The 23,441-nt window shown below is 32.2% G+C and overlaps 1 protein-coding gene across 1 annotated transcript; it reads left to right on the top strand.

Annotated features, from left to right (window-relative positions):
• The first annotated feature begins 1,186 nt into the window (after positions 1-1,186).
• Positions 1,187-19,434, top strand: LOC105788039 (truncated transcription factor CAULIFLOWER A). Its single transcript, XM_012614720.2, has 8 exons — positions 1,187-1,679; positions 6,910-6,988; positions 7,303-7,367; positions 7,456-7,555; positions 7,646-7,687; positions 18,568-18,609; positions 18,723-18,847; positions 19,054-19,434. The coding sequence occupies exons 1-8, from the start codon at positions 1,495-1,497 to the stop codon at positions 19,163-19,165; spliced, it is 750 nt and encodes a 249-aa protein (XP_012470174.1). The 5' UTR covers positions 1,187-1,494; the 3' UTR covers positions 19,166-19,434.
• Positions 19,435-23,441: the final 4,007 nt, after the last annotated feature.

Genomic DNA, 23,441 nt, shown 5'->3' on the forward strand with positions numbered 1-23,441 from the left:
GTTTATATTTGTTGCCAACATTCAAGTAATGTTTTTAGAATCGAATCAATAATCAAATAAATTAGATTATCAATTTTTAATTTAATAGGTTTGTTTAGTTTAATAAATAAATCATTAAAAAATATTAAATAAAAAATATTAGAAAAATAGAGAAAATTGATTCAAATGGTTCGCAGTCATCTAATCTAAGCTCTCACTCAAAACTGATATCCTAGTTGATTTCCAATCCAACTAGTCCGACTTGGTTTAAACAACATTGGTTAATTGAGTTAAATATAATATTTATTTAATATTAAAAAATTAAAATCTTTTTAATTAATAATAGTAATTTTGGTTAAACTTTTTGGGTAAACTACACCATTAGTCACTAAACTATGGGTAAAATTTTATTTTGATCACTTAACTAAAAAAAAGTTATAAATTATTCATTAAACTATTCAAAAGTTTTCATTTAAGTCATTGGACTGTTAAAATCGATGCTATATGGCTTTCTTTTTCCACACTGCTTGCACTAATCGAAAGTTCTCTTTCCCTTTCTATTTTGCAATTCAATTTTTTTTTCATAAAACAACTTTGGAAGTCACGAATTTGTGAACTAAAATTCAAACAACTTTTTCTCTAATTTTTGACACTGATCATCAGGTTAACTTAGATCTAAGGCATGTTCTTCTACTAATCGAGGGGTACTGATCCACTATACCAATCGTCGAACTGCTGTTTAGAATTTGTTGGCAAAACTTAAAAAAAAATTCTTAACAACTCAGTGACTTGAATAAAAACTTTTGAATAGTTACTGACTTAAATGAAAACTTTCGAATAGTTCAATGACTAAATTATAACTTTTTTTTTAGTTAAGTACATATAATTTAGTAAGTAATAGTGTTTTACGTTAATTCCGGTTAAAATAAAATAGGTTGAAAAATCAAAACTGTATTGGTCTAAGCCCCTATAGGGCCGGAGCCTCCGACAGTTCACCAATTAAAAGGTTTAAAATGAATATGAATTTGTAAACACCGTACAATGGGCCCGCACCAAAAATAACTAAAGCAAAAACGAAAGCTGGGAACAAATTAAATCCACGCTGCAATGTATAGCCGGAGACAATAACGACTGTTGCAGGCGATTGAGCCAATAAAAATTCGACAACTCTTTTGACGAAACCACCCTTGTTTTCAAATACCACCCCTTTCTTTTTACATCCAAATCTCATTTCCTTTCTCCAAAGTAGTTTCCATTTTTTTCCACATATATATACACAGACACACACTTACACCATTCTCTCTATCTGCTTTTCATCTCCAGCATTCGTTTTAAAGATCTTGGCTAGCAACCCAAAGCGATAATAAGGGAACCACTGATAAAAGATACCCAGAGAGACTTGTCATATTTTTACATATATCAACCCTTCTTCTTCTTCTTTAATCTCTCTATTTTTTTTTCTGGGTTTTTCTATTTAAGGGTCGAAATTTGGAAGAAAAAGAAGGGGATATCAGCATGGGGAGGGGTAGGGTTCAGTTGAAGAGAATTGAAAACAAGATCAACAGGCAAGTCACTTTCTCAAAGAGAAGGTCTGGTTTATTGAAGAAAGCCCATGAAATCTCTGTGCTTTGTGATGCTGAAGTTGCTTTGATTGTTTTCTCAACTAAAGGGAAGCTCTTTGAATACTCATCAGATTCTTGGTACGTCATCCTTCTTATATTTTCTTTCTTTTTATTTGATTTTTGTTGGATGAACATGAATGATATTGTTAAATTTTATGTTTCCCAGTTTTTGATTGCTCATAACAACATTAAACTGCCCTTCTTTTAACTTCATTTTTTGTCGATTCACTGTATACAAACAGAAGAAAAAAAAACCAGCTGGGGAAATAATTACTCCATAAATAAGTTATTTCCTGTAAGTTATACTGGTATAATTTGCTTGAGACTTTCGTTTTTGGATAAAATTCTTAAAAAAAAAGAGTATATAAAACAAAAAGTCGATTAACAGTCATGTTGGACAAGAAAAGCAAGAAAAAAATTACAACTGCTAAAGTTGAGAATTTTCTTGTTAAGGAAAACAAACAGAAAATTGGGCACATTTAACAAGAAAATAGTTGAAAGTCATGATAGTTTTTTATCAGCTTCCCACCTGACGATTACTATGCTTAAGATGAGATTGTATGTGATAGGACACTTGATAGAATTTCAAAGCATGCATATGTTGAGGGCATTTATGGGCTTTATTTTGGGAGTAAATATTTATGGTTATTAACTTTTGGATAATGTTCTCTTTTTAGTTAAAATAGAAAAATTTTACTGCCAACACTTTATGTTTTTATCCCATCCTTTTAGTTATGAAAATGATAGATATGCATCTAATTTATTCCAATAGTAGCATAATCTTATGGTTGAGAGGGATTACTATTGAGTTGCCATTTTACCTCAATGGTTGATACAGAAAATTGATTTAAAATTTTCCTCCTTCCTTTTGAAAAGTGTAGCTTAATAGTGGATTAGAATAGTATTAAAATTTAAAAGGTTTCTTGGTTCTGTCCTCCAACTTTAAAATTATTGTTTTATTATATATGACAAACTAATCTTTTGTACTAGCGTAAAATAAATAGTTTTCTATTCATTCATAACTTATTTATTTTTATGATTGTGGTTGAATTTATTAATGTAATTATGCTTTACATGCAATTGAATAATTTATAATATTATCTTTATTAATGCATATTTAACGGTTAAATTTTTTTATATAAAACAAATAGTTAAATGATTTAAATTAATTAAAACTTGAATGAAATATGATGGTGAATTATTAAAATATTCACTATACAAAATATTATGAAATATGTAAAACTACTATGATTTCACACAGTGAATCTCTCCCTTTAATACATATGTATTAGATTCTCCTTTCTTTATATATATATATATATATATTTTATATTATCCATTCTAAAGAATTATTGCTTAAGTTAGTGTAAAATTAAATTAATTTTTCATAATTTTTTAACAATTCAACCATTAAATTTATTAATATAATTGTGTTCATTATTCAAGTAAAATTTTATTTAGATATGATCTCTTTCACATCAATATAAAAATATATACAACTATTTTACTTTACACTTATATAAATGGATAAAAGCATAAAATAATAAGCAGCGACTACTTGCTAACATGAACCCAAGAGTAGGGTGGAAGTAGATAAAGCTGAACTTAAAACTAAAACTATTTCAATTAAAAAAAATTCTGTAGTTTAAGTTTTTGGTATTAGACAGTGTGTTACATGCATAGATGGGACCTCCATAATATGATTACTTGGATTCAACGTTGAAGGTAGAAATATATGAGTGGAAGTACGAAGCAAAATGGAAGATAGGGAAGTAATAGGGTATATATATGTAAACTAGGATTTCCTTGCTTCTATTACAAAGTGATGGACAATGGTGATAAACCATTAAAACTCCTTCCATTAATGTAATAAATATCTAAATGCAAAGTCTAAGAAGATATGTTGTCGTGTTATCTTCCCACCATTTCATTACGTGAGTGAAGTAGGTGTAGCTGTATTTGAATATACTATGTTCCTGTTAAAATGGACGATTATTATTGACTTTTATGGTGCTGCTACTTTTTATTCTATTTGAAGCTGGGGTAAATTAGATTTAGTAGTCACTCAATTATGGATTTTTTTCTTTTTTGATCACTTAACTATGAAAAATTACAAAATGATCATTTAACTATTCAATTATTTCCTTTTTGGTCACCCAACTTCGATTTTTGGATGTTTTTATTTTTACGTTAGTCAGCTGATGACCTAAAAAGACAATTGAATAGTTGGGTGATCATTTTGTAACTTTTCATAGTTTGATGACCAAAAAAAATTTTACTAATTAGGTGACCATTTTATAACTTTTCATAGTTAGATGACAAAAAAAAAGAATAGAAAATTCCATAATTTACCCTTAAATCTAACACCCATAATAGTTGACATTTTTGAAATCTTGATCAAAATAAAACTCACATTATTTGGTATAATTTAAAATTAGAATATTACATATCAATTGATATAGATATGATACTGATCATCATGTCCTCTAGGCCGGTTCAAAATGAGCCGTGGTATAATTCGTAGAAAGTTTCATGCCCATGTTTGAAATTGTCATGTCTTATCAAGTTATTTTATTTAATGAATAAAATATCAAAAATACTTTATTTTAATATATATTTAAATTTAAATAAAATATCTTTTAATTTAATTTGGGGATACGTTTAACTATGACTAACTTGTTTGTAGTTCCATAAGGGCACATCTATTTGTGAAATATATGCATGACCAATCTTAGTAATCATCGAGTATGGATATGGTTGCGGTAAAATACTCTAGTAAATGTCTAGTAGGAAAAAAATAAGGGAAAGATTTGATTTTTGGAGAGTATATTTTTTGAACTCATTAAGTAAATTTAAGAAATCAACACTTCGTCATTAATTTATGTTACGAGTGTTGATTGGAGTTGGCCTTTTGGGAAAGGCTTTCAAAGTATTGTCTGTCGGGTAATTGATCGAACCCCCAACAATCGAAGGTCAAGGGAGTTTTGTTTCCCATGCTTTGTCGAGAGCTAGTGTGCCGCGAGCGGCTGCCTAGAGGGCCTAGTTCACATAGCCAAGAGTGCCTCAACCATATGTGGATATATGACCACCCACTAAGGTGATGTGACCATCTCTCTAGCCTAAATGGTACCATATTCCCCAACAAGTGACCTACATGCCACAGGTTAGGGGTTTGAACCGCACCAAGGGTGAGATGCTCACGACACATTGGTGGGTGGTCGTATGTCCGCATACAGTCGATATGCTCTTGGCTTTGTGAACCAGGCCCTTAGGGCAATTGTTCATGGCACATTTGCTCCCGACAGAGCATGGTAGACAAATCCCCTTAGGGGTGAATACTTTTGGTTGTTGGGGGTCCGATCAACTACTCGACGAGTGACACTTCAAAGATTTGTCTAGAAGTAGTCGACCCCCTTAACAATAAAAGGTAGCTTAAGTGGTATCATATTCTCCAACAAGTGATCTATATGCCATAAGCTAGGGATTTGAATCCTACCAACGACGAGTGCCTTGGTGGGTGGCCGTATATTCACATACAGTTGAGACACTCCTAGCTTTGTGAATTAGGCTCTCAGAGCAACTGCTCACAACATGTTGGCTCTTGGCAAAGCATGAGAGACAAAACTTCTCTCGGGGGACAATACCTTTGGTTGTTGAGTGCTTGATGGATTGCCCGACAAACGACACTTCAAAGACTTCTCTTAAAGGAGTTGGTTCTTTTCAACAATGAGACATGTGGTGCTTTTTTAACTAAAGTTGAGACACTCTCAACTCTGTGAACTAGACCCTTAGAGTAGCTGCTCACAGCATGTTTGCTCTTGGCAAAGCACGGGAAACAAAGTCTCTTTTGGGGGAGACTATCTTCAGTTGTTAGGGATTTGATCTGTTGCCTGACTGATAGTATTTCGAAGACTTCTTTAAAAGGAGTCGACCCGCCTTAATAATGAGACATGTGATGCCTTTTTAACTCCAGTTGTGGAGTTAAAAAATTCTACCATCAAGGTATCAAATAATAATATTTAAACAATTTCTTTACTGATTTAATCTAAAGAACAATTATTTTATTATTTTATTTTAAATTTAAATAACTAGACTTGCACATCTATTCACAAAATGATTTGCAATTGGTACTTGATATGTTTGAAAAGTTTTATTTTGTTTATTTTAAACTAGGTATATAAAAGATATGTTAATTCAATCGAGAAAAAAGTGTTTTTTTTAATTTTCAAATGATTCTTATGAATCAATTTAAAATCTGTACACAATCTTAAATATTATAATTTAATTTCATAAATAATAAAAGTTATTACTTCATAAAATTTAATTTTAGAGACTTTAACTATTAACTAAATAAAAATATACTAAAAACCCCGCATTAGTGAGGAGAAAATGCTAGTATAATATAATAAAAGTACAAAACGGATACTTTCGATAAAAAATATTTTCATACTTGGTCTCCTTTTTCTTCTTTTACCACCTCAGGATGATTTCTCCTTTATTTTCAATCCCTGAAGGGTATCAAGCTTTGACTCTTTTTTCTTATTGTTTCTCTTTCTCTCTGTTTTTCTTTTAAATGAATTTCAAGTATTAGAGTCTTTTAAGATAATTGTGTTTAGATACGTCTTGGACATGTCCTACATGGGATAATTCAGAAAAATATATTGATTATACCTAAGGTTACAGTCGTGGGTTGTAGGTGCACTTGTGGTTATACCATGTTTATTGTAGTTGTAGGTGTAATAAATATTAATTAAAATTATGATCCCATCCCTTGAAAAATTACACTTATAAAAACTTAATCAGTAATTAAATTTTAGTTAAGATGATATAGTACTCGAGGTATAAACATTTTATATAAACAAAAAAAACATTATATTAATATTTTATCCTTTTAAGTTATTTCCAACTGTTATATTTAATATTCAATTTTTTATTAAAATTTTTTTAAAGTAATTTTCTGTCCTCGACATCAATTCAATCCAAGTATAAATTTCTCATTTCACCCGTATTAACTTTTTTGGCAATCTTCAAAACAAAACAAAAAAAAAAAACTTACAATCCTGAAAGTTCTTATGTTTACGATGGTCTGGTTTTTTGCTTAGTTGCTAATACGCTATAAACCTTAAAAGACAATTAAACATACAGGGATAATATATGTATATATGTACCTTGTATTCACACCTAAACCCATTTTGTATGGAACAAGTATACAGGCTAAGAAGTTTAGCTGTAATTGAGAAAGAATAAATTTTATTTTCATTAATTTATGCTTGAGGATTCCATAAATTATGTTTTATCTGTTGTGCAGCATGGAGAGGATCCTCGAACGGTATGAAAGATATTCTTATGCAGAGAGGCAACTTGCTGCAAATGAAAATGAACGAACTGTAAACCCCAAACCCACTTCCTTTCCCAAATTTCCAGTTTCCGAATAGTTTCAAACATTCATCCTTAGAAATGCCACTGTCTATTGTATTGTTGAATGACATTCATTGCTTCTAATCTGAGTTGATGCATGTTCCAATAATTATACCTCCATAAACCCTTAATTCATGGACAAACTTTTAAAAGTTGAACATACTCGTGCATTCAACATTCACACTTGAATCTCCACTAACATAGCATTGAATGAAGCTTGTTTTTTATGGTGCTTTTAGCCTTTTGTCATATATTATATGATAATTCCAATATGTTTTTACAGGGTAGTTGGACTTTGGAACATGCAAAACTTAAAGCCAGGATGGAGGTTTTACAAAGAAACCAAAGGTGTCGAATTGATTGTTTTCAACATTAAAAGGCAGAAATCAAATTTCTTGATTTTTTTTGTCAATATATAATATATAAATATTTGCAGGCATTATATGGGAGAAGATCTTGAGAATTTGAGTCTTAGAGAGCTTCAGAACTTGGAGCACCAACTTGATTCTGCCCTTAAACACATACGTTCAAGAAAGGTAAATATCACTTCAAGAATATAAAATTTTTTTATGGTTCTGTAACTTAGCTTAGAAAATGATTTGGCATTGAAAATGTTTCACTTGCAGAATCAGCTCATGTTTGAATCCATTTCCGAGCTTCAGAAAAAGGTAAGCCTTTGCATCTCATGAAATTATCTTATCTTTGCCATAAGTAGCAAGTCCAAAACAGTCTTAATTATGTAAAGAGATAAAGTTGCAAGATTAACAATGGTGTGCTTTATTGCATAACTTCCTACACCCATCAAAAGCTGTAACACCCCCATACTCGATTCGGTCGTCGAGTTAAGGCATCAAGATGTCACATTTGTTGTCAAAGTAACTATTAAAAATTTCAGATCAATGTACCATATTATTTAATTAATATAGATCATTAACTCATTTCAGTAATAATTGAATTTACGATAGAATTAATTACGAGTTAAAGGAGCTCATTAAAACATTCACAATTGATCAAAGGCCAAATTGTATAGTTCATAAAAAAATTTGAATTGCTGTCCCGACTTTTGGGTTTCCACGTCGTGACATAACAAACTTGTCATCGTGACGTTGTCTCCATTTTCCTACAAGTTCTATGCTTTATTTTTATTTTTTTATTTATTTTATATCATTACCTAAACCGTATTCAGATGTCATAATTGCCACTTCATTTTACATATCATCTACTTACATGTATTTCTAATCTCAAGTTCTCATAAAACATGACATTCAATCAAAGATAATAAAGTTTATAAAATTAACACAAATATTAAAATTTTACAAATAAGACCATTGGAGGACTTGTGTAACGGGACTAGATCTTTCATCTCGCAATTCCTGCGGCCTTAGGCGATCCATTCGCTTTAAACTCGCCTAAAACAACCTTTACCCCCAAAAGTGAGAATTCTCTTAAAATTTCTCTAAGGCACCAATTTGTATAGCGGAAGCAATTGTGCCAAAAGAAGCTACAGATGAACAATAGAAAGCCAAAGAAAGAATGCACACAAAATGTTTGAGTAACTACTCAAAGAATTCTATTACTTTTAAGAATTCAACACAATGGATGATATACAAATGAGGGGAGGCTCTCTATTTATAGTTGAGCTCCCCTAAAACCGACGGTTAATATCAAATTACATCGACAAACGAGATTAACCTATCCCTTGATTTTAGGGATTTACAAGATTACATCATATGAAATCAAATCTACAAGATATGATTCCGCTACTTACTAAAAATAGCCTAAGTTGCCATATCTTCATTATTAGGCCAACCAGGCTTCTCCAACAGTTCTTTGAATCTGGCTAGTTCTCATGGGCTAAATGTTCCCCATCTAATCGATAGGCCTCTATGGGACGCATCTTGTGCCATGGTTACGGGCTTTGCACTTTGGCCCATGGCATTCTCCTTCGCCCATTCTCGCAACGCCCTCGTTGCGACTTCTGAATAACACTAACTTAATTCATCTTGGAACTTTCTCGTTGCCTTGGCTTCTTCCCACTTGTCTTGCGATCGGGTTGTCCCTTCCTTCAGAACTTTTACCTCGGCTTCCGTTGCCTCTTAACTTGAACCGTTGCACTCATTGGTACATCCCGTTGGCAAGAAGTTTCCGCTCTAACTTGCCCTAATTTTGACTTGTTCCTATTGAAATCCCCTAGATTCTCACATATTGGCTTCGTACCGCTCACAGTCTCTCGGCCTTCTTGCTTAAGAATTTTAAAAGGGCCCCTACGACATTGCCAAGCCAACAAGTCAGAATTCAAAACACTATCAGAATGTTTGCAATGTACCTTACTCGCAGCATTTACTCGTTTCGACTGCTTTTGTATTGCTTCTTTTCCCTCGAAGTCCGGTACACAATCCACCTTCCCCAAAAGTGACGGCTCCACAGTCGACTCCACAGGTCTCATATCAGTCTCATGCTCCACTAACTTTTTTGATGGGGCTTTTGGAGCATTCTATTCTATCGAGTTAGTGTTTCTTCAATACGAAACATTTTCGACTAGTTGGATTGACGACAACACTTTGGTCCCAACCTTCATATCCCGATGCACTGGCATAACTATATTTGATAATGGACCGGTGACTATGAATTTGATCGGCCCATGGAAATAGAAATGTCTGAATCCTGTCAAGGAAGTTTAAGCCAAGTACATAATCGTAATGATCTAATTGGATTACCTCAAAGTCTTCCTTGCCCTTCCATTCGGTGATTTGTAGCTCCACATTACGAACTACTCCCACAGTTGGGGCCTCCTCGGAATTTACTGTCTTGATCTTCTTATTCGATTTGTTAATCAACAGACCAAGCTTTTTCGCAGTCTTTTTCGATACGAACAAGTCCGATACTCCCGTATCAATAAGAGCACTCCACTTTTGACTCGCAATGTTGATGTCTACAAACATCAACCCTTCTTCACCATTCCTTTTTTTAAGAATGAGCACCATCGAATTGACCCTCGGTGTCTTTCCTTCAATAGGTTTTGCCTGTTCCTTCGGCTCATCTTTCTATTTGATTGTCGAAATCATCGATTTCTTCGGACATTTTCGCGCCATGTGTGGTCCTTGACAAATGAAGCATTTTATCCTCTTCCCCTTGTCTCTTGGGTTGTTGGATCCCTGCTTCGCATCTCGTGGTTTCTCATTGCCACTTATGCTATTGATACTGTAGCCATCATCGCTATGTCCCTATTCATCTTCCTCATGGTTTCCCTTACCATTGCCCTTTCTATTGGGCTTAGACGACTCGAACTTGTCTTTCGTTAGACCAAGCTCAACAAAGGACTTTGCTTCGACCATGGCTATAGTAAGTTCGGTGATTCTTTGCCTACGCAACTCATGTTTTGCCCACAACTTTAACCAATCATCGAACCAATAGAATGCTTCTTTCTCGCTCAAGTCGGAGATTTAAAGCATCAACTCGCTAAATGCCCGAACATACTCCCGAACTGTACCTTATTACGTGAGATGACGCAACTTAGCTCGAGCCTCATTCTCGGCATACTGTGGGTAAAACTGCTTCTTAAACTCTCTTTGAAACTCCTCTCAAGTCCCAATTGCGTTCCCACCATGTTTCTCATCCGTGGACTTACGATGCCATTACAAGAGAGCCACATCAGTAAAATAGATTAAAGCAATGTTTACCTTAATGACATCCTCGATGCCTATCGCTCGGAAGTATTACTCCATTTCCCACAAGAAGTCCACATCCCTTGCGGACCTTGCACCCTTGAACTTTTCCGGTTTGGGAACATCCATTGCCTGTTGCTTCGGCCTTGAAGACATCTCATTACTCAAATTCAGCTTTGTAAATCGTGAGCTCCCCCTTAAGCTCTTCAATTTCCTTCTTTATAGCGGACACCATATCCTCGAGATTCTCATCCCTCCCTGCCAGCTTTTCTGTAGTGGAATTGACTAATTCATTCATTCATCTTTTCTGAATTGCTCTTTTATTGAGTCAAACTCATCTCTGTGTCTGTCAACCAACTCAAGCATCTCCTTCATGTTCCCTACGGACTCCTCGAGATTAACCACTTAATTTTCTAAAGCTGTCAACATGCCCCTCGATAGACTTGTTTTTTTTTCCCTCCCATGGATCTGCATTGGCTCATTCTTTCGACATCCCAATGGTGCCTTTGAACCAATAGCTCTGATACCACTTGTCACGGGGCCATATCTTTCGTTTCGCAATTCGTGCGGTCTTAGGCGATCCATTTGCTCCAAACCCGCCTAAGTCAGCCTTTACTCCCAAAAGTGAAGATTCCTTTAGAATTTCTCTAAGGCACAAACTTGTAACACCCCTAACCCGAATTTGTCGCCGGAATAGGGTTACGGAGCATTACCAAAATTTACAAATTAATTTTCAGACATTTTATTTCATCTAGCATTCATATTTGAAACCAACCAACATCAAAACATTAATGAGCCAACGTTGGCCAAATTAACTTATACATACCATTATAACCAAAATCAAATCATCCAAAATTACCGATAGAACCAATGGATAGTGTGATTTATCTCTGACAAGCTTCCAACCCAATCGAGCTTCCAATTATCTGTAGGGTAAATAAAAAAAAACAAATACGTAAGCAATGGATGCTTAGTAAGCTCGTGTAGTCTTTAATCATATTAGTTCATTTAAAATATAAAATCTATACATATCAAGAATAATCCAATATTAATACCATAGTACTCATGAAGCTATATTCATCAACTCACAAGGTGAATAAATTCACAGTATCACTTACATATTATCCCAAGCTTAGTAGGACTTTATATAACTTTAACTCTTCATAATTTCTTTATTTTCATTTGCATTTCTTTACTTTCCACACTTATTCCATATGCGTGACACACAAGTCATAAACATATCATTCAATCATAGTCACAAGCTAGTGCATTTAACTAAAGCTTTTTCCGAATTGATTACATGATAAGTCATTTCATAAGAAATTGCATAATTTAAACCATACCACTTTTTCATGAACACTAGCATATTTTCCCTCAAATATTTATCAATTCAATGCTTCCATTAAATAATCATATTACTATTCAACCAATAGCTTGGCACTTGCCTAAACATCAAGCAACAACACTGGTTAGTGTACTTGCACACATTACATAAACTCATCATGCATAATTTTCTTGTATCAACATATTAAAGATAATCATACATTTACATGTCATGATACATATCATTCTCTTATCGTTTCTTCATAGGTATATATCATTCATTTCATTATTTCGATATTTCATATACCATCATTTTCATGAATTTTGCGTACATACCGGTAATAGTTCATTTCAAACTCATGTTATCTCACTTCAGAACTTTACCCGTTATATCATTTAAATATCAATGGTTACATTTATTTTAGATCAATACCAATAATAATCTATAAATCTTTCAATTCAACCACATAAGTCTTTTACCGTTTCTTTCTGTATGGAAGAACGACTTACGGATATGAGTACATCATTTTCAGAAGCCTGAAAGCTGAACTTAAGTTCATGACATGAAAGTCCGCAACAAATGTTGAACCTCGGTTTACTTGGGTAATTTGCTGTCAATTCATCCTTTACATTTGTAATGCCATCACCTAGTTATGGTCTTATCCGTTAATTCATCCTTTGGCACAGAACGATTGTACTCAATCCCGCGTTCAATCCAAACTGGGTATTAAATTCGATAATATATTTCCAATAATAATTCAATTCCATGTTTTCTATTACCCTTATTATTTTCCATATTTATCCAATTGAATTTCTTAGAATTTTGATGGATTTTCAGAGGTACACTTTTAGCGTACAAATCTAGGTTCATCAATTCATATTCATGTACGCACATTTACATTTTAGAGAGCACACTTCCGCGAACCTTATCCTTACAGCGGGATTACTAGTCCAGGCTAAATCCCCTGTAATATAAACTCATAGAGTATTGTCAGGATTACCGGTCCAGGATAAATCCCCTGCAATGACAATTACTCTAATAATCTTGGATCTGAATTACCAGTCCAGGCTAAATTCAGACCCTAATTCGGATTACCCGTCCGGGCTAAATCCATTTCCACATATTTTTCGGGAGGGCTATATCAGGATAGGATCACCCGTCCGTGTTAGATCCTTTTTACCATAAATTCCTTTTCAGATATCCATTGAATTTTCTTTTCATTCAACCGGGATTTTTTTCCCTTCTTATCAAATATATCAATGTTTCATCAATTTTCATACAATGAACATTCAAATCATATTCACATCAATAACAAATATTTCAAGCATTTAAGAATATAAATCAAGTTACACAAACTTACCGGGCTAAATTGTAGAAATACCAAAATTCAGGGGCATTTTGGTAATTTTCCATTTTCCTTGAATTTTCACCAAATCTTGATCTAAATTAACATTTCATTCAATTTATAATAAAACAATCCATTTCATGCAATTTGGTCATTTTTGACATTTTACAAAATTACCCTTAAAATTTCACTTTTATTCAATTTAGTCCCTAAATCTAAAATATGTAAATTAGCTATTTTAAAATAAACTCATATTAGCTGAATATTCACATATATTTTTCCTCCTCCACTCCATTCCACATTCTTGATATATACATAATACCACTATTTACTTGTTTACTCATAAAAGCTGTTCACTTGAGTCATAGTCACTAAATTAATTATATCTTAAGCTACAGAACTCTGAATTAAGATCTACAAATTTTCTCTAAAACTAGACTCACATATCTTCTTACCATAAAATTTTTAGAATTTTGGTTTAGCCAATAAATACAGTTTATTCTTTAAAATTTCCCTGTTTCACTATTTGACAGTTCCGACTCCTATTCACTAAAAATTAATTATCTCTTTGTACAAAATTCGGATGATGTTTCTGTTTCTTTCTATTGAAAATAGACTCATTCAAGATTTTAAACATATAAATTTAAGCCTCTAATTATTTTTATTCAATTTTTGATGATTTTCCAAAGTCAGAACAGGGGAACCCGAATTAATTCTGACATTGTCTCACAAAATTTATAATATCTCATGATTTACAATTCCATTACTTACACCGTTTCTTCTATGATAAACTAGACTCAATAAGATTTAATTTCATATTTTGTTAATCCTCTAATTCGATTTCCACGATTTATAGTGATTTTCTAAAGTTAACCTACTGCTGCTGTCCAAAACTGTTTTAGTGCAAGATGTTGATTACTATGTTTATAACCCTCTTATTCCCTTTCTCTATAATATTTCTCATCACTTTCACTTATTTCCTTTACTAATATATCAAGAACACAATATCTTATATAAGAAAACTCTACTATAACATTAATTTCCTACTTTTTCAATAATATCAAACTCAAAAATATATTAAAATCTTGATGTTCTTACCTTGTGCTATTGATTTCAATCTTTAACTTGATTTTCTCTCTCCTCCAGCCTCTATTTCTTGAATCTAACTTGATATTCTAGCTCCCCATTGTCTTCTTATTATTTTTCTCTCTTGGAAGCTATGAAAATACTTTTGATTTCTAAGTGAAAATAGTGAATTTTTGGTAAAAGACCAAATTGTAAAGAAAGGAAAATTTTTTCTTTTCCTCTCTTCTCACGTTGGTTGCATGGAAAATATGATGAATTCTCTTCATCTTTCCTCCCTTTTATATTAATCATTTAGTAATAAAATAATACTAAAAATCTTAATAAAATATTAATTAAATAACATTTATCTAATTAATTAATAAAAATATCACCAACGTCATCATTACCTTTTAGAGTTTTCTCTCTCTAATTGACCATTTTGCCCTTTATAATCTTTTAAAATTCCATTCTTGAGTCAGCACTTAATTTGGTAAAATTACGATTTAGTCCCTCAAAATTCTTCACCTTTTTCAATTTGGTCCTAATCCATCCATTTTCCTTAGTTTCTAGATCATTCCACCCTTAAAATATTTACACTTTTGGTCCTTCAACTTTTTCTTATTTACACTTTAACCCTTCAAATTTTTAGTATTTACTCTTAGACAACAAAACTTTTCTCCTTTTTATGATTTAATCCTTTCTTGAATTAATATGTCATAATATACTTCCCAATGTTAACATAACTCAAAATTACCCTTTTTATTACTTTATTTCCTTATTTTACTATATTAGAGATATTATCTTACTTTCCTTACTGTAGAAATTTTCGGGGTATTACACCAACTTGTATAGCGAAAGCGATTATGCTAAAAGAAGCTACAGATGAACAATAAAAAACCAAATAAAGAATGCACACAAAGTGTTTGAGTAAATGCTCAAAGAATTCTATTACTCTTAAGAATCCAACATACAATGGATGATATACAAATGAGGTAGAGGCTCTCTATTTATAGTTGAGCTCCCCCAAAATTGACGGTTAAGATCAAATTACATCGACGAATGAGATTAGTCTATCCTTTTATTTTTGGGATTTACAAGATTACATCATATGAAATCAAATTTACAAGATATGATTCTGTTACTTACTAAAAATAGCCTAATTTGCCATATTTTCATTATCGGGCAAACCAAGCTTCAATCTGATAGGCTTCTCCAATAGTTCTTTGAATCGAGCCAGTTCTCGTGGGCTAAATGTTTCCCATCTAATCGGTAGACCTCCATGGGGCGCATCTTGTGCCATGGTCACGGGCTTTGCATTTTGGCCCGTGACACTTGCACTTTCAAAGTAGTTTACCCACTTTTTGTATATTTCATATTTATTTCTAAATTGTTCCAATCAATTTTATTCTTCATAAAATTTTAACAAAAATTCAATATCACATCAATTAACAATTACTCACTTATTATTTTATCAATTCGTTTAAATATATTCACATGTATTAATCATTCCATCACTTACAACCATTTCGAAACATTTCAAATTCATCTACTATATATATATTAATATATTTTTCCTTCTCATCCTCTCCATTCTACATCCTTTATATATATTTATTAGAATCTTTAGCTTTTAGTATATAACATGCTTATATGTAACATTGTCTATTATTCCACTATTTACTTATATGTTCATATTAAAGCTATCCACTTGAGTCATAGTCACTAAATTATTTATATCTTGAGCTACAAAATTCAAATTAAGATCCGCTTGATGTTTTTGAAACTAGGCTCAATATCTTTTACCATAAAATTTTAGAATTTACAATTTAGCCAATCAAGACAAAGAAATTATTATAATTTATCCCTATTCTATTGCTTGACAACTTTGACCTTTCTTTACTAAAATTAATTATCTATTAGTACGGGTTTGGATGATTTTTTCATTTGTTTTATTGAAATAGACTCATTAATAATTTAAAATATAAATTTAAACTCATAATAATTTTTTTACAATTTTTATGATTTTCCAAAGTCGTAAGAGAACTCGAATCCACTCGACCTTATTTTATGGAAATTAATATATCTCAAACTATAAAATCCGTTTCTTTCATCGTTTCTTCCATATGAAACTAGACTCAATAAGCTTTAATTTCATATTTAATTAAATCTCTAACTAAATTTCTATAATTTTAGGTGAATTTTCAAAGTTAAATCATTGCTGCTGTCCAAATTGTTTTAATGAAAATATTTTCTTTCCAAGGTTCTTTGCACTATCTTTCATTCAATCACACATAATTGCCATACCTTTTATTACTAAACAATGTTTATGTGTAGATTACATATTCGTTTCTTAATCTTAGTACTTTTCACCATACAAATCACATTCTCTCTTACCAATTTAGTGTTTTAAGTATCTATTCTTCATCAAATACTTTCTATTTCTAGTATTTAAATTAAATACATGTTTCATACATCTTACTCAAAACATTTTATCTCAATCTATTGAAATGCAAGTAGGTTTAGCATGAAACTTACCTCCTTTGTCAAGAATTTCTTCATTTCTTTTCATCTCCATGCATTTCTCATATTCACCACTTTCCTTCCTTTTTCTTCTCATTTTCTCCACTTTCATCTACTATTTTCTTACTTCAAAATTGATGAACATATTCTCTAGAATCTCTACTTCATCTTCTCTTTTTAATATCTAAGGAAAATTTCAAAATTTTGGGTAAAATGTAGGTTTTCATGAAAAAAATTTCCTTCATCCTTCCTTTCTTTTTATACTACCATATTCGAATAAAATAATAATAAATATCTATGTAAAATATTCATAAAATAATGTTTAACTAATTAATTAAAAAAATCACCAAAATATCATCAACATCATCATTACATTCTAGAATTCTCCTCTTACTAATTGACCATTTTACCCTTTATGATCTTTCAAAATTTCATCCTTGAATCATCACTTAATTTGATAAAATTACAATTTAGTCCCCACAATTCTTCACCTATTCAATTTGGTCCTTGCATGCCAATTCCATATATTAGTAAATTGAATTGTTTTCACTTTTGGTCCTTCAATTTTCTCATTTTTACACTTTGATCCCTTAAATTTTGAATACTTACATTTGAGCCAAGAACTTTTCTCATATTTACGATTTAGTCCCTTCCATAGTACATCATGTCATGTTTCTTGATTTAACTCTCTTTTGATATATTGCAATTTTCATTTTCTTTAATCTTATATCTTATTTCAGTAAGATGTTATCTTATATTATTTATGACCAAGGGGATTTTGAGAATGTTACAAAAGCAGCTTTAGTAGTACTTATCAGTTCGAAGGTCATGCAGTCTAGGTATAAGGGAAAATGTTACCTCTGCCTACTAGATGATTTGTGACTATATGAATCAATTGAATTTTGTGTTTACAGTTTTCTAGAGGGTTAAATATATATTTTGTTCCATGAACTTGGTTTTAAGGTTCAAATTGGTAGCTAAGATTTTTTTTTTCAATTAAGTTCCTAAACTTGGCCTCAAGGTTCAATTTGCTACCTAAACCTTTTTTGGTTCAATTAGGTATATGAACCTGGCTTTTTGGTTCAATTTAGTACTGAACTTGGCTTCATAATTTAAATTGGTTCAAATAAGTCATTTAACGAAGCCAAGTTCAATTACCAATTCGAACCAAGAGGCCAAGTTCAGGTACCTAATTGGACCAAAATAAACTTTAGATACCAAATTAAACATTAAAACCAAGTGCAAGTACTTAATTAGATAAAAAAAGACTTAGGTAACCTTGAAGCTAAATTCAGGTACTGAAATATATATTTACCCGTTTAGAAATATTATACTTTCAAGTGCAAGGTTTGTGAGTTAAGAAAGTACCCAAAGCAATATTAAGAAAAAAGGTTTTTTACTTTTAGGTTGCATAAATCAATTGAGTTAATTTTTGGGTTTGCGTTTTAAAAGTGTTATACTGTCTTGTTTGCAGTTTTAGTAGTGTTATACCATATTGGTGTTACCTTGAAGTGCTTAAGGTTTTGTCAATTTAAGAAAGTACCCAATTTAATGTGAAAAAGAAATGTTTAAAATGTTTTTGTGGAGCTAGAGTCATGGTAGAGATTGCTTGACATCTTCCACATGCAGGATAAAGCATTACAAGAGCAGAACAATGTCCTTGCAAAGAAGGTAAAACAGTTAAATTCAATATCAACAAATTTTAATCCAATGAATCTGTTTCTGAAATTATACATCTTTATTGTGTAATGAGTACCAAAAAATGTTGTTTGATCCAAAAATAGGTAAAGGAAAAGGAGAAGGAGAAGGAAAAGGAGAAGGAGAAGGAAATGACCCATCAGCCACAACAAAACAATTGCCAAGATTCATCCTCAATGCTTCCACAACCACTGCAGTCCTTGAACATCAGGTTTCTCTTTTCTCTCTCTTTGTTAAAATGGAAAGTTGATGGTATTTGGATTCGGGTGCTAGTGTTAGATTGAAAAATGGGGGGGGGGGGGTTTAATCTTTTAATATATCTAGAGGATTTTCGAATAATCTTATCTCCATACTGTATCTCTATGAATCAAACGTAGATACTTAAAAAAGGGATAATCATTTTAAAACATGGTCCAGTGACACATATGAAGCAAGGAGCAATGGAAGAGAAGAGGGTAATCCTAGTGCAGCACAACATCGCAACTCCAATGTGCTATTGCCACCGTGGATGATTCCTCGTATTGAGTAATTAAAACAAGTAAAAGTCTCTCCTCTAATTAGTATGCAATTTAATGCATTTACATATAAAATATGTATATATGTGTTTATATATGCATGCGACAAACTGATGTGTGACCTGCATCTATGTGTAATCCCAGTGATGTAATTATCAAGGAGGGTTTTGTTGATACGAATTATAATATAATGTAAAATATGAATTTAACTACGAAATCATATTATCAGTTCAGCAGGAAAGATGTATTTTTATCTTTATTAAATGCTATCCTTTTGAAATTACATTTCCAATTTAGAGAATAATTTAATGTTTGTGGTATTTGCATTCCAATGCAATAAGGAAGGTATTTATCTATTCATACTGTCTTATTTTTCTTGCCTAAAAACTTATATAAATTTATGTATTTTTTTTTTTTTGGTTGGAGAAGTAGCATCTCTTGAAATAAAATCTTTGTACCAATACAATGGAGAAAATGAGTTGAAATGACTGAAGAGAAAATTAGACCTTTTTGGGATGGGGATAATTTTGATCATGTCTTTTCTCCTTCGGATGAGAAATCAGGAGGTTTGGTCATCATATGGAATAGGAATACTTCAGACCAGAGTTGAAGTTAGTTTCGAGTAGGTATGTTCTGATTAAAATTAATTTTGGCTAGAGGAAAATTTTGAAGTGTGATACTTAACGATAATGCCTCTTGTGCAATGGAAGATCAATCGATGTTGTGGGAGGAGATGTTGAAATTAAAATCTTTAGTTTCTCGGAATTGGTTTGTAGTTGTGATTTTTATGCTATGATTATCGAGGTATTTGAATTTAAGATATTTAGAAAATTAAAATTACTTTTCTAACTCTTAAATAGGAGGATAAATATGTATTAATGTGCTCAAACCAGCCTCAATAAATGAGGGTGAATTTTTTAATTCAAGTGGCATGATAGAGACAATAAGAAAAGTTGCTTGGATCATTTTTTTGTTTGTAGGGATTGACCATTTTTCTAATAATTTTAATTGACAATCTAGAATATAAGAGATTGGTTCATGTGTGGAGTTTAATAAATTGCGGATTGAAGGCTTGTTTGATGTAGAGGAGATTAAGGGAATTGCGATGATGCAAAAGCCCTGATGGTTTTAAAAGGTGACGGAGTTTGTTTTTGTTGGCAAAATTCTTTTAAGACAAGAAAGGTGGAAAAAGGGATTAATTCTGAAAGGATGTCAGTCCATTGAAGTTGGGTGCTTCCGTCTTTTGCAAATGATACACAAAGTTAGATTTCTTATAGCATCCGAGATTTTCTCTGGGTTGAAAAATAATTTCTCTAAATCTAAGATGTTTGGTTTTGGTTGTGAAGAAGATGTTGGCTGCGGGATTATAGCTCGCCTTTTAAATATTTTGGTTCTAATTTGAGGATATTAGGAGTTGGGAAAAATTTAGGGAAAAAAACTCTCTATGGAAAGGAATATCGCTTTTGTTTGTAAGAGTTATCTTTTAGGTTCCTAAGGGAGTTGTTAAGAAAATCAGCAACATCTGACATTCTTTCTTATAAAGTGGGTAAAATGGGAAAAAGGAAGATTGCGAAAGAGTGTTAGAGGCGACTGTGTTTACCTAAGAAGTTTTAGGGATTGGGAGCAATCAACTTGAAGTTCAAAAAAATGAGGTTGAAAGTTTGCCGTAGAGAAGAATGCATTCTAGGAGAGAGCTTTTATCGGCTAAATATGGGGAGGATATGTGTAATACCCTATACCAGACTCGATCGTCAAATCCGAGTGTCGAGATGTTACATTTGTTGCCGGAGTAACTACAAACAGTTACCATTCTATTTAACCTTTGCTGTTAAGATTATTACACACTCATAACATGATTCATATCTTGCCTACTTGGGCTTTATATTTTTCATTTTCATCTATATCACTTATCATTTAATGGCATATGAAACTTTATACTCTTACAATTTAGTCCTTATTTTCATAAAAAAATCAATATTCATTAAATTAACACTTTAATATCACTTAGAATTAAATTCACTATCATAATTACTTCACTAAAATTATCCATAAATTAACACTTTAATATCACTTAGAATTATTTTGGTCATTTTTCTATCTAGTCTTCTTTGCATAAACTTCACTCTATTTACCCTACAATCTTTTTATTTAGTCCCTACTAGCATATATTTTCATTAATCATCATCCTCTCACTTAGTATTCACTTTACTTCTATATATCATTACACTTGAATATGTTATTTCAAAATCTTAATACGCTTAGTCACTTTTGTATATTTTATGATTTGGCCCTTTTCAATATAAAATTCAAGTATTACTAGAAATTCACTTAAATATCACTTTGTAATTATTTCACTAACACTCAACACTTCGGGTCTGTTTGATAAGGGAAAATATTTTCCGGAATTGGTTTTCCACATTTTCCGGTGTTTGATTGGGGTAAAATGATTTCCTATTGTAAAATATTTTACAAAACACGGGAAAAGGAGTTCTTATTTTAGGAAAACGTCTTACCGTTTTGAATTCGGTAAGACATTTTCCGGAAAATGACCCATTCTTCTCCCCTTTCCCCTTTCCCCTTCTCCTTCCCTTTCCCGTTTCGAAGCCTACAATCGTCTCCAAGCCGTGGCAGTGGCCTTCGGAGAGAAGTTGCCGATTCTCAAAAATTGTAGCCCTCGGCAGTCAATCTAATGGAAAAAGCTCTCTCCTTGAAGCTTTGCTTGGATTCCGTTTTGCTTTTGCCCAAAATCCATTCGATGCGTCGTTTCGCCCCCGCTATGGGAGAAGCTTTAGAGGGATCTCGGTTCTGGTAATGCCCGAGGCGCCATGACCTCGATCTCTTAAGCCCAAGATGGTATCCATCCCGTCCACTTCGTCGGTTCGAGCGGGCGCACCGACTCGGCAATCAAGATCCGAAGGTGTTTGGGATTTCGTAAGAAAAACGTGAAGAAGATCATGGCAATAAGGGAGCAAGTGAATGACATCGAGCGTAGTGTTTCCAAGACGAGACTGTGGAATTGATTCGGAATGACCCAAAGTAGAGATTGAAAGTGAACGAGAATCGATGAGCTTGCTTTTCAAATTGGATTCGTTAAAGGAGTGGATTCTTGTGTTAGGGATTTCTGAAACCGTTATTAAAAAGACGATTGCGTTACAAGAGATGGTTGACGCCATTATTTCGGTAACCATCCGTGGATTCCAACAATAATGCGAAGTAATTGACCAAAATCAAGGTATTATCGATTCTTCGGATAAAAGCAATCAAATTTTAGAGTGGGAAGCAGAGAGGATCTTGAATGTGGCTAATTTGAGTGAATCGGAAGGAAGTTTTATTGCAATCGGAGGGAATGAGGAGAAGATATTGGAAAGCAAAGTGGGAATGAGAGTCAAAGCAATTGGTTAGGAGATGAAGAAGGTGAAAATAGAAGAGGGCGGTCGATAATTGCTCTCTTTTGTTCTCTCGATAATAGAAGAGGCATCTGAAAATAGAAGTGGGAATGAGAGTCAAAGCAATTGGTTAGAGTCAAAGCAATTGCTCTCTTTGTTCCAAAAATCAAGAACGAATCATTGTATACACACCCTAGAATATCATGTCTTATATCCAACATCATTTTGGCATCACATATCCCATGTCTTGAATCCAAAATCATATCTTCAACCTCAAGTAAACTGGGCTTATTGGGATCCATCTAGAGTTTATAATTTCCTTATTACTTTTATAAGTAATATATTTTAAGAAATAATATTTAACTTTTATAATTTCCCTTATATTAATATATGTAAAAACAACTTTTTCGGAAAATATTTTCAGAAATCGCCAAAAAAATGAGAAAATATTTTACAGATTCAATCAAACATCGTAAAATATTTTCCAAGAAATTATTTTACGAAAAGTAAAACATTTTCCGTAAATCATTTTACGGAAAACATTTTATCGGCAATCAAATGACCCTTCATTTAAGCTGTTTATCATAGTATTTTATTTCAAACTTAAACTTTTGTACACTTTTCAATTTAGTCCCTATTTCCATGAAATTTATTTTTCACTAGATAACCACTTTAAATCAATTTTCTTCCATGTAACACTTCACTTGAATAATTCTTTCTAGCGTTTTTAGTACTTGTTTTCATTTCTAAGTATCTTGCAATTTGGTTCTTAACATTAGGAAAATTCAATAAATATTTTAGTATTCTTCTAACTTCACCTTTCACTCAAATTTACTATCGCATAACACTTTAATCAAATAATTTATTATAATATCTTATTTCAAAAATCAAATTTTATGCACTT

This window comes from Gossypium raimondii, chromosome 7 (assembly GCF_025698545.1).
Source record: "Gossypium raimondii isolate GPD5lz chromosome 7, ASM2569854v1, whole genome shotgun sequence".
Classification (NCBI taxonomy): domain Eukaryota; kingdom Viridiplantae; phylum Streptophyta; class Magnoliopsida; order Malvales; family Malvaceae; genus Gossypium; species Gossypium raimondii.